We start from the raw sequence: 12,696 nt of genomic DNA, 5'->3' as shown, positions 1-12,696 counted from the left end.
CCGACGTGAAAGGCAGAAGTTTGACGAAAAAGTTAAACAATGGTTTGCTTTACTGAAGCCGAATCCTTTCCCATCTCCCGAAGGAAAAGATCCTAAAACTTTAGATTTACGTTCTGTTCACTCTTCAGTTGGGTCTACATTGAGTTCTGTGCGAAGTGAAATACATCGCAGATCATTTTCGACGGAAATGCTACTATATCCGCCTTCTGAACTCGCCAAGATTGATTTCAGCAATATTCACCGCCTGCCGCGTCGCACGTCAACAATTACTGAAGATCAGCATTTATCCAAACCATTTATCCAAATGTGATAAAGTTTCTCAAAATGTCTGACAAACGAAAAATTTGATATTTTGCTAGTCGGGCACGGTCCTATTGCAAACATAACAAGACATCTACCTGCTTCTATGCAGGAACAAATAAAAGATTTAATTCATCTTAAAAATAAGTTCTACAAGCAAGAAAAAATCACCAGGTGGAAAATCGTTGACGCTGATTACTGTATTTTTGTTAATGGTAAGCGGTTTAAATGTATCAGTCTGTTGACTGTCTAGCGGTTAGTCCTGTCTGTAGCTCACAATGAATATTATACGTCTTTTTGCACATATATGAATTGGGTTAACCCGAGCCTGTAGCACTATCGAATACCAAGCAATTGCTTCACCATAGTGCGTTCCACGGTGGTTCGTCTCTGTTGTTTGATACTCAGTTGGGTACCAAACGGATCGATTTTGACCGAAAGGAAATTAGTGTGCCCGCTAGTGTAAAAGCCAGTACAGTGCCACAGTAAACAGCTGCGCTGATAAGACCTTCAGGAAGAAACAGTGTGTACACCCTGTCTGCAGCTCTCAAGGAAATACCCCTATTAACACACACGTCTTCTACCTTGCAGTGACGTAATAATCCTTGTCAATGTTAAAAATTTTGATGATTTTATTCCTTTAATACCCATCAAGATATTCAGGATATGGATAATCTAACTCGTTTCCATCCACAAATATAATTATGTCCTAAAATGTGCTTCGCGTCCTTTCACAGTTTAGTTGAGGCCTGGAATAATCAGCGGTAACAACGTCACAAGGGCAATTTATTTTGTGGTGTTTAACAATCCGTATGGTGTCGCTGTGGAGGTAAACTGCTTCAATTGTTAAGAATCAAGGCACAAATTACTGTTGTTGGGATTTGTATAGGGTTAACATTTGCAGCGAGGCGCACGCAGAGGTTGGACTGATGCAATGATCCGAATTAGCACTGATTATAAACGCAGTTGTGTTCGAAACGTCTGCTTAATTAGAAGCATAATAGCTTTGGTCGAGGAGGGAAGCGACCAAGTTAATGACGCAATTCCTTTACAGATACTTTTGTTTTTTCAGCAGGGTCATTTCTCCTTTGCACTGATCAACCTGTCATGTAGATTGTAAAAGACAGACTGTCATCCATGCGAGCTCGTCATATTTCCAGCAAAAGGAAGAATTAGGCACGAACCCAGAGCAGCACCTAAACCAAAAGTAATCAAATAAAACAACCGGTTTGCCATCAGCAGTATATCGGATATAACCCGTCACACGATTTAAAATAAACGCTGTCAACAAAGTGAAAACCGTTGCTGAATACAGGAAAATACCCCATACCATAACCGCGCTGTATCTTCTGCCAAATCAAGCATTCGGAGTGTGAAATAAACACGTCACAAAATTGATCAATTACATGAGGGTAAAAGCATTTAGGCGGTAATTCGTAGGCTGAAAAACTCTGTTTAAATCGTTTTCCAACACGAATTAAAGACTGCAATAATCAGTTACAGCCCAGTGGCGCGGCCAACAGGTTTAGCCAGCCTCGATTAGTGGCCCATTACATCGTTTAAACACTGAGACATATTTTGCTTGTCGCTTCGACTGCAAAGTGATTGATTGTTACGAATCTGCTGGGAAGAAAATATGGCCGACAATAAGGTAACACTAGCCGATGCTATAAAGCTGTTGCAGTTACTTTAGGGCCGAACATTTAATGATGAATAATGATAGGCTTGCTTGTGTGAAGAGATGTCTGACAGCGACATTTTGTCTGAAAGCACCGTTAATAAAGGAGACTACCGACGTGAAAGGCAGGAGTTTGACGAAAAAGTTAAACAATGGTTTGCTTTACTGAAGCCGAATCCTTTCCCATCTCCCGAAGGAAAAGACGCGTCGCACGACAACAATTACTGAAGATCAGGATTTATTCAAACCATTTATCCAAATGTGGTAAAGTTTCTCAAAATGTCTGACAAACGAAAAATTTGTTATCTTGCTAGTTGGGCACGGTCCTATTGCAAATATAAAAAGACATCTACCTGCTTCTATGCAGGAACAAATAAAAGATTTAATTTAAAAAAAGATGTAATACGATAGAACAAGTAGAATCGAATGGAATCAAATAGAATGAATTTACCTGTCTAAACTGGGCTTTTTAAAGCTCTCCATACTGAGAGCTGATTGGTCAATAATGTCACGTGATACCACGAACCGCTCGAAGTAATATAATACAAGAACATAGGTGTGGTGTGACCTAAGCATAGGAGAACATGTTATGTGGCAAACAGGATGTTGAATGAATCACTTTACTCGAGAATATTCGATGGCTAAATCATTTGGGTCACATTTTGGGATAATGCAGTGCATGTGCAAAGCTGCGCGCAAAACATTACGCAATTCAAGCACTGGTTTCTGTGACGTATGTTACAACCGCTAGACAGTCAAGCAGTTTATTGATTCTCAGTTTTTATGTTGTTTAAATGTATCAGTCTGTTGACTGTCTAGTGGTTTGTCACATCAATGCTCGAAGCACTTTTGACTACAACAGCTCTGCTTAATTAGATGAATTGCAATTCATATAGCGTTAAAATGTGGTTTCGGCATTGTCTGCGTGACAGAAACATGGCTAGATTTCAATATTTCCGACGAATGTTTGGTAACGGACGGTTTTCAGTTTCCTTTTAAAAAGGACAGAAATATACATGGTGGTGGGGTGTTGGCTTATGTGCGTAATGATATTCGCTGCGTACGCCTGTATGATCATGAGTCCGACCAATGCGAGTTAATGTGGCTGGAAATTACTACGATTCTCAATAGTCGGCCAATACTAATATGTGTTGGATACCGACCCCAGTACGTTAATCGCCTATCCCTGGGAAGATTTACTTGTGAACTCATCCTCTGTTGACATAGCTCTAAACAATATCACAGACGTTGTTAACCAAAACCTGCAAAACTTATATTCTGCTCCGATTTTACAAGCTTACTGTAAAATGTATGCCATGACTGAATCACGAAATCAAACTTCTTTTTCGAAAGCGACAACGCTGATTTACCAGATGGAGAAATTTCGGTAACCAGCAGCACAAATTACGTTACAACAAACTTAGAAACGAAATACACCGTAAAAATTGAGAATGCAAAAGCGAAATACTATGCGCACATCGTTAACGAAGCATGTTTTTCCAAACCTTTCTCGAAGCGGTTTTGGTCGATAACACACAAAACTCTCAAAACGCATGACAGTTCAGGCAAAACAAAATTACACCAAACTTTGTTTACAACGTAGTAACCTTCGTTAATGAAATTGAGAAAGCGAATCTCTTAAATGAGCATTTCGCTTCCATTTCCACACTTCCTTTTTTTCAAATTTGCTTTCACTGTCTCTTCCTCCGACTTCCAGCCTGCACAACCATCTCCTCTAGGCATTACCCCGTTTGCCAACTACCTATTTAATTACATAATTTCCTCTGCTGTCTTTCCATCAGAGTGGAAGAAAGCTACAATCAATCCATTACACAAAAACGGGTCAAAAAAAACAATGTGCTGGCAGCAAGCCTTATGCCTGGACAGGGTTGCCAGATTGGCGCTTTCGGCGCCAAATTTCATGAATTTGGCTTTTTGTCTGGCGCCCAAAGTTTATTTTGGCTTATTTGCCACATTTCTGGCGTCTTCCTTGTTAAATTTGCGTTCGGAAGTTGCCCGGGCTTGTTCGTGATGAAGTTGGTTCGAGGCATGCTTCTTTTCGGTAAAAACGTCACGCTTCACTGCCCGAACTAGTTCAGAAGCGTTGCAAACTCTGTGGCCCGTATTAGGAGCGGTCCCTCTAAAACCCATTGTAGGCATCGTAGGCATTGTGGGCATCGTAGGCATTGAGTCTAGTCTAGGCATTGTAGGCATTGAGTCCTGGCATTGTACGCATAGAGTCTAGGCATTGTAGGCATCGTAGGCATTGGTTCTAGGCATTGTACGCAAAGAGTCTAGGCATTGTAGGCACCGTAGGCATTGTAGGCATTGATTCTAGGCATTGTAGGCATTGAGTCTAAGCATTGTACGCATAGAGTCTAGGCATTGTAGGCATTGAGTCTAGGCATTGTAGGCATCGTAGGCATCGTAGAGCAAGTCAAGACCACAAAGTACCTTGGTGTACATATTGATGATACACTGTCATGGGCCCCACATGTTAACTCAACCTGCAAAAAAATTGCGAAAAGCGTTGCAATTCTTTACAAGCTGAAGCACATCATAGGACAGTGTACATTACAAACAGTGTATCCAGCACTTGTTCATTCGCATTTGTCTTATGGCCTTTTGGCGTGGGGTTTTGTTTGCCCATCATTGTTACATCCAGTGGTGGTCCTGCAAAATAGAGCGCTTCGCATAATAACAAACAGTCCCTTTCGCACTCACACCTATCAACTGTACATTAAAGCGCAAATTCTTCCAGTCAATCTACAGCACAAGCTGCAACTTGGTAAATTTGCTTACAATTACAAATTTCATCGTCTACCCGCAGCCTTTAAGGACTACTTTACCCCATTAGCAAACATTCACACCCAAATAACACGATGTCAAACCACACATCAATATTATCTCCCACGTGTTTTCACTGAACTAGGTAAAAAAAACTATAAAATACCAAGGCGCAGAAATATGGAATAACATCCCGCAAAACATTAAAAGCTTTAGCTTAAAAGGGTTTCTTAAAGCACTAAAGTTACACTTTCTTGACTTATATGCCAATGCTGCACAGCTGTAGAGGTGACCACGTGCGATGTAAATACCCGCAGGAATGTTTTGATGCGATAGGGCGCAATTTAGCAAAAAATCGCAACGACACTTCACCGCCGGCCTAATTAGTAATGGTAATTGCCCTTGACGTGTGCAAATGCACTTGCCGAAAAAAAAAAAAAATTCACAACGATTCATTCTTATTAATATTGTATCTTTTAGTTTTGTAACATGCGCAATGTTTGCTGATTGTCTTTTCTTTGTTTCTTGTTATTTTTGTACTTCTTTTTTAATTGTTAATGCAGAATGATTGTTGATTATATTTTCCTTGCCTCGTCAATGCCATTGCGTACAACCGCCTAAATTTTTTGCAACTTCGAAACAACCCAGGGGCGGTTTCAAATAACCAATTGAGGTTTCAACCGTCCCTTCATCCAATTGTAGCGCAAAAGAATTTGCCCACTTGTTTGCGTTTCATTTCCAAGTTTCACGCTTTCGTTAAATCACGTATTCTTTTACGCCACGTTCTTTTTCACCTTTTGTTATTTCACCTTCCACCTGTTCATTTAAATGTTTTGTGTTGATTTATATTTTTGTATTTATTATTTAAGTGTCTCGAACGCACCAGTCACCGCACGTTGATTTGATATCGTAGCGCTAGCTCCCTTCCTCTCACGTGACACTGTTGGGCCAATGACTGGCGAACTAACACGAGACGCTAAGAAAAATCGGAGGGCAGACTGTTTGGGCAGATTGTGATTCAGCTGTGCAATTTTTATAGTTTTATGAACAAGATTGAATCGCATTGTTTAACCGTTGTGCTGGAACAGGCTGGTGGTTAGCCGTTAATGCAGCGTCCTGAGGACCTTGGGAAGCGTTTATTTAAGAAGCGTAACACGAAATTGGCGAGCACGCCAGGACGCTGCAACCACAGAAGAAGAGTTCCTGTCACACGAGAAAGGACCAAGGTTCGATATATTTTTTCTTGATCCGGAAGATGGCTTTTAACATCGGCATGACTCCCCCGCATTTTAGAAATGGAGACAATTTTAACTCATTTTTACAAGTTTTTAATTCTTATTGCGCCAGCATAAAGGCTACCGAAGAGGTTAAGAAGCACCTTTTCTTTAAAAATGTTGACAAAGACTTTATATGGGATATTCAAAACGGGGCCGATAATCTGTACGAAATGCAATTTGAAGAGATAGTTACTAAAGCCAAAGCAGTCGAAGTAAACGCCACTGGCCAATGCGCGTTAAGAAGCCAGTTGGTCAACCGAATCCAAGGGCCACAAGAAGACGGTAGAACTTTCGTGTATGCCATAGAAGCTTTAGCCGCCCGTGCGTACCCGAGGGCAGCCGACGCCGCCATTAAAAATGAGGTGATGCTTCTCGCTTTATTGCGGGGTCTCAAGGACCGCCAACTAGTGGACTCAGTTAGACAAAAGTGTCCACAGCGGGATTTCAGTGTTTGTGCTAAAATGGTCGTCGAGTCCGATGTGTCACACGGCTCTCTTCCCGTTACATCGATAAGTTCAACCCGAAATCCTGAGTTGGTCGAACTCAAAAACACTTGGTCGAGCTTAATTCGAATGTGCAACGATCTATTGATAGCTTTCGTAACGAGCTCGATGCCATGCGCCGTGATTTCGATGTTCTCCAGCGACCCGGACCACCAAGGTTGCGCCCAAGTAAGTCTACAAGCGCTTGCTACAACTGTGGGGTACGTGGCCATATGGCAAGAAATTGTTGTCGACCACGCGGCGGCGATAGGACGATTAAATCTACATCTTTTAGACCATCAAGTCAACAATCCCCATCGCAGGTGGTGAACACCGCCCAGCAAAGGCCGACACCAAGTAAGTCGCGGGTTACCGTGCAAGGAATAGCCAAGACGAACAAACAAAATCGCTACCTGAACATATTGTTGGGAGATCGGATCGTGTGCGCTTTAGTAGACACTGGCGCGACAATAAGCGTATTAAACCGTCGCGTATATAAGTCACTTAAAGCTACACCTAATGGGGTGTTACAACCCTTACCGTTGGAAACAGAGTATGTCAACGCTTCCGGAGAAGTTATTTTGATGGACGGCGCTGTCGATGTTGACGTAAGGATTTGCGGGTTACGCTTATCGCAAAGAATGTGCGTGACACGCTACATTCAAGAAGAATGCATTTTAGGCCTGGACTTCATTCAGAGCAACGGTTGCCAACTCTGTTACAAAAAAATGTTGTTCTACGTTGGATCGGGTTCCGCGGCTCTACTTTCTTCCCCCTTCCACTGTAAACGCACAGATGTACGTCTAAAAGAAGATGTGACGATCCCACCATTTTCAGAGGTATGCGTTGTTGGTTCATTCATAAGGAATCCCCCAGAAAATGTCCCTAGTGCGATGCAAGTTCTTGTTGAGAAAAACCTTGACTTCACACTCCGAAATAGTTTACTCGGCGGAACTTATGTAACTATAACTTCGCAAGCAACTGTTCCGGTATTTTTAGCAAATTTGTCCGACGACCCGGTGAGGTTGCTTGCAGATTCGCATGTTGCTCGCCTGACTCCGATACTGACCTCCGGCAACGTCACATGTTCGTCTGACGACAACTGTGTTGCAGTGGAATCCTTTCCATCGCCAGGTTGTGATTGCGAAGACAGAGTGAATATATTCATCAACAGTGAATATATTGCTTCGATCACGACAACAGCGCAACGAACCCCAAAGGCCGGCCGCTCAGGAGCGGGTAGGATTATAGATTCCGTTTCAATTAATGAGGGACTGACGTCCGCTCAGAAAAAACGTGTCGAAGAATTAATTTCTAGGAAACAAGCCGCGTTTTGCACGGAGACAGGGGATCTCGGTCGGACCCACTTGGCCGAACACGCGATAGATACAGGTGATCATGCACCGGTCCGACAACCGCCACGACGGATGGCCCCAGGAAACAAAAGGAAAGTGGAGGAAATTGTCGGGGAGATGGAGCAACAGGGTTTGGTGCGCCCTTCGCAATCGCCGTGGTCAAGTCCCGTCGTTCTGGTTCGGAAAAAGTCTGGTGAGACGAGGTTTTGTGTGGATTACCGGCAAATAAACATTCTTACGAAAAAGTGTAGCTACCCGATACCAAGGGTGGACGATAGTTTAGACGAAATGGCTCATGCGAAGTTTTTCTCAACTCTTGATCTTAAGTCAGGCTATTGGCAGATTCCAATGCGGAATGACTGCCGAGAGAAAACCGCTTTTTCTTCGCACATGGGACTTTACGAGTTTAATGTTATGCCCATGGGACTGTGCAATGCCGCGGCTAGTTTTCAGAGATTAATGCGGCTAGTTCTAAACGGGATGGAATGGCGCGGCGCTTTGGCATACCTCGACGATATTATAGTGTATGCCACTACCTTTGAAAAGCACATGGATCGTTTAAGTAGAGTACTCGATCGGTTAGTAGAGGCGGGTCTCACGTTGAAACCGATCAAATGCAATTTGTTTCAATCGCAAGTAAGTTTTTTAGGGCATGTGATTTCCGATAAAGGAGTGTCTTGCGATCCCGGCAAAATAGATGCTGTAAGTTCCTGGCCTACCCCGAGGAGTGTTAAACACATTCGACAATTCGTTGGCCTTACTTCTTATTATCGCAGATTTATCAAAGATTATGCTCGGGTGGCTGGTCCGTTACACAAGCTTACAGAAAAGGGTCGAACATTCAAATGGGGGGAAGAGCAACAAGATGCATTCGACGAACTAAGGCGACGCCTTACACAAGCACCTATTCTACAGCACCCGGACTTTTCAGCGACTTTTGTATTAGATACCGACGCTTCCAATAACGCGGTGGGATGTGTGTTGTCCCAGGTAGTAGATGGCAAAGAACATGTGATCGCCTATGGCAGCAAATCGCTATCGAAAGCTGAGCGCAATTATTCTACTACGCGAAAAGAATTGTTAGCTGTAGTATACGCCGTTAAATTGTATAGGTGTTATTTGCTTGGCAGGCACTTTCTACTGCGGACTGATCATTCGTCACTCCGGTGGTTGTGGAAGTCGCGGGAGATGTATGGCCAGTGTGCGCGTTGGTTTGAACGCCTCGCAGAGTACGACTTCACACTGATTCATCGCCCGGGAAAAAAACACGGCAACGCCGATGCACTAAGCCGCTTGACCAATGAAGAGGAAGAAGCAATGCCATTTCCGGTCAACACTTCCTACGGCACAAACAGTCGTCGCAACGGTACAGAAGAAGTTTATTCCTTAGACTTGCGTCGCTCCATTGGACTGCCATACGAGGAAATAAGTAAAGCCCAACACGACGACCCCGAAATTTCCCCGGCTGTTAGGTGGTTAAACCTTGGCAAGAGACCACCTTACCGAACTGTTAGGTCTGCCTCGACGATGACCAAACACCTTTGGGGGCAATTCGGGCGGTTAATCGTTCAAAACAACTTGTTGTATCAAACGAGTGACTCCTTACATCAACCGGGCGCGTGTGTGTACCGCCTTATCACTCCACAGACCACCAGAGAAACGATTACGTCCGTTTTGCACGACGCACCACTTGGCGGTGGCCATCTCGGGATGGCAAAAACCTGTTCGAAGATCGAAGAAAGACACTTCTGGCGGTTGGAGGACCGACGTTGAGGCATATGTCCGTTCCTGTCGCCACTGCCAAAGAAGTAAGAAGTTTACAGCAAGGCCCCGCGCTCCGTTGGTTCCTTCCGGGGAGATGCAACCAATGGAGCTGGTCGAGGTGGACATAATGGGGCCACTTCCGGCAACCTCCAGTGGTAATCAATACGTATTGGTTGCATGCGACATATTCACTAAATACGTGCGCGCATGGCCACTCAGGACGCAAAGGGCAGAAGACGTAGCCGGGACAATGTTTCATCGTTGGTTTACGGTACACGGCGTCCCGGACGTAATCCATTCCGATCAAGGTGCAAACTTTGAATCTATTTTATTTAAAGAGCTAGCACGGTTGATGGGCTGCCGAAAGACCCGGACGACCGCGTATCATCAAGGAAACGGTGCGTGCGAACGCAACAACCGAACAATACTCTCCATGATACGGAATTACGTACAGCACGATGAACGGTGCTGGGATGAGGCGCTGTCGGCGGTGGTCGCCGCCTATAATGCGAGTGTCCATGAAAGTACAGGTGTGTCACCACATTATTTGTTAAATGGCCACGCTCTACGACTCCCAGCAGATTTATTCGGTGCTCCCGCCCAGCGCGATCCATTCCCGGAACCACTGGAAGGGCTACGCGCTAGGCTCCAGTTAGCTGAAGAGGTGGCCCGTGAAACGTTGCGGAAACAAAGACGGCGCATGACGTCGCAGTACGACCGACATAAGAGGGGCAAACCGCTGAATGTGGGTGATTTTGTTCTCTTAACAGACCCCGCGGTGAAGCCAGGGATGGCGAGGAAATTCCACCTTCCGTTCAAAGGCCCGTACAAAGTGGTGGACATCAAGTCAGCCGTGACGTATGAGATCGAGGACGAAGAAGGACACCGAAAAGTCGTCCATTATAGAAGGGGCGGACAAGACGGAGGGGCGACCAACCGTGGAAGAGGAAGTCCGGACATTGCCACCTACGGGAGACCCCACGACACAAGTGGTGACCTGGACCAATATCACCGAAAACGAAGAAAATGCGCAGGCACCGAACTCTCGCGATGACAACGGAATTGCCAGTCGCCTTCGCGTAAATCGCCGTCCCACTCAGCGCTATTCCCCACAAGTCTGCACGGGAGTGCCTCGACATAGAGGGGGGAGTGTGTAGCGCAAAAGAATTTGCCCACTTGTTTGCGTTTCATTTCCAAGTTTCACGCTTTCGTTAAATCACGTATTCTTTTACGCCACGTTCTTTTTCACCTTTTGTTATTTCACCTTCCACCTGTTCATTTAAATGTTTTGTATTGATTTATATTTTTGTATTTATTATTTAAGTGTCTCGAACGCACCAGTCACCGCACGTTGATTTGATATCGTAGCGCTAGCTCCCTTCCTCTCACGTGACACTGTTGGGCCAATGACTGGCGAGAAAAAGATAAAACCGAACTAACACGAGACGCTAAGAAAAATCGGAGGGCAGACTGTTTGGGCAGATTGTGATTCAGCTGTGCAATTTTTATAGTTTTATGAACAAGATTGAATCGCATTGTTTAACCGTTGTGCTGGAACAGGCTGGTGGTTAGCCGTTAATGCAGCGTCCTGAGGACCTTGGGAATCGTTTATTTAAGAAGCGTAACACAATCTCAACTGGATCATTTATTGCGTTTTCCTGTTCCGCATTGTATTTTATCGGATTATGATGTAAATAAACTGAATTGAAATTGAAATTAGAGGCACTCCTTAACCCTATTTGAGTTTGACTAAAGTAGGCTTTTTTGTTGCTGACTCGGACAGCAATTTTTGAGTTCAGTATACCGTTCTTAAGTCAGACTTACAGGTAAAAGTTCAATTGATAAGATGGAGGCAATAGCAATTCTGCAGGTAATTCAAAGAAAAAAGGAACCAAAAATCCGAAAATATTTACTGATGGACAGAATCCTGTTGAAAGCCTAACAAACAATCAGTTTTATATGCGGTATAGGCTTACAAAAGAAACACTGTACCAATTTATGCCACTGTTGGTGAATGATCTGCAAAGAGATTCAAACAGAGGTTTGACTTTGCCCCCAATTTTACAGTTCACTGTAGTTTTAAAATTTTATGCTACTGGCTGTTATCAAATAGTTGCAGGAGATTTGGAAAGCGTTTCACAGCCTACTAACTGGTAAAAAAAATCAGCAAACTTATTGCAAGAAAAAGAGGTCAATTTATTTCTTTCCAAGTAGTCCAGAAGATGTACTTGGGCAATCAAGAAAGTTTTATAAGAAAGCTGAGTTTCCTGGTGCAATAGGAGCTCTTGATTGCACCCATATAAAAATACAGTCTTCTGGGGGGCCCAGATGCTCAACTATTCAGAAACAGAAAGGGATATTTTTCAATTATTATTCAGGCTGTTTGTGATGCAGACATGTCTATAACAAATATTGTTGCCAGATGGAGAGGGTCTGTACATGACTCCAGAATATTTGAAAATTCAAGATTGTGGACAATACAGACATATTCTTCTTGGTGATGGTGGTTACCCATCCAAACCTTACCTTATGACACCATTTTTAACTCCCCAAACCTCTGTCAGAATTAAATACAACAAGTCCCATGTGAAAACACGAAACACCATTGAAAGAATGTTTGGAGTGTGGAAAAGGATATTTCCCTGTCTTTCACAAGGCTTAAGAGTCCATGTTCAAACAGCTTTGTCTGTTATTGTTGCAACTGCAGTGCTTTACAACTTTGCAATGAAATATAGGTATGTTGCATTTCACCTCATATGGTCATTTGTGAACCTGTCAAATTGTCATGGTTTTGGTTCAGAATTTAAGGGTTTAAATCAGGCAGAATCAGTAGCGGCCTCATTGATCATCTGCACATTTTCAAATAGTAAAAAAAATTGATTGGAATTTATCTAAATATGTTATGACAAATGAGCCATTGGTTTGTGACGTCACAGGACGTATTTTTGTATGATGTAAAACCTTGTCCAGACCTTTGAGGTAACACAATTTGTGGATTCTCCTGTGTTTGAAACTATTCGATATTTACAATATAAGGTGCCTTCTCCTGCGTA

At 43.4% G+C, this 12,696-nt stretch overlaps 1 protein-coding gene across 1 annotated transcript; it reads left to right on the top strand.

The window, feature by feature from the left end:
• Window positions 1-9,995: 9,995 nt before the first annotated feature.
• On the top strand, window positions 9,996-10,697 carry LOC145890282 (uncharacterized). Its single transcript, XM_082981298.1, has one exon. It carries the CDS (start codon window positions 9,996-9,998, stop codon window positions 10,695-10,697), a length of 702 nt encoding a protein of 233 aa, XP_082837424.1.
• The last annotated feature ends 1,999 nt before the right edge of the window (window positions 10,698-12,696 follow it).

The sequence above is a fragment of the Ascidia mentula genome, chromosome 2 (assembly GCF_947561715.1).
Source record: "Ascidia mentula chromosome 2, kaAscMent1.1, whole genome shotgun sequence".
NCBI classification, from domain to species: Eukaryota; Metazoa; Chordata; class Ascidiacea; order Phlebobranchia; family Ascidiidae; genus Ascidia; species Ascidia mentula.
The sequence above is the reverse complement of the archived record's forward strand: the minus strand, read 5'-3'. Positions and strand labels throughout refer to the sequence as shown.

Coding starts and splice junctions, on each gene's coding strand:
- LOC145890282 (XM_082981298.1), top strand. CDS start 9,996: ATGGGCTGCCGAAAGACCCGGACGACCGCGTATCATCAAGGAAACGGT.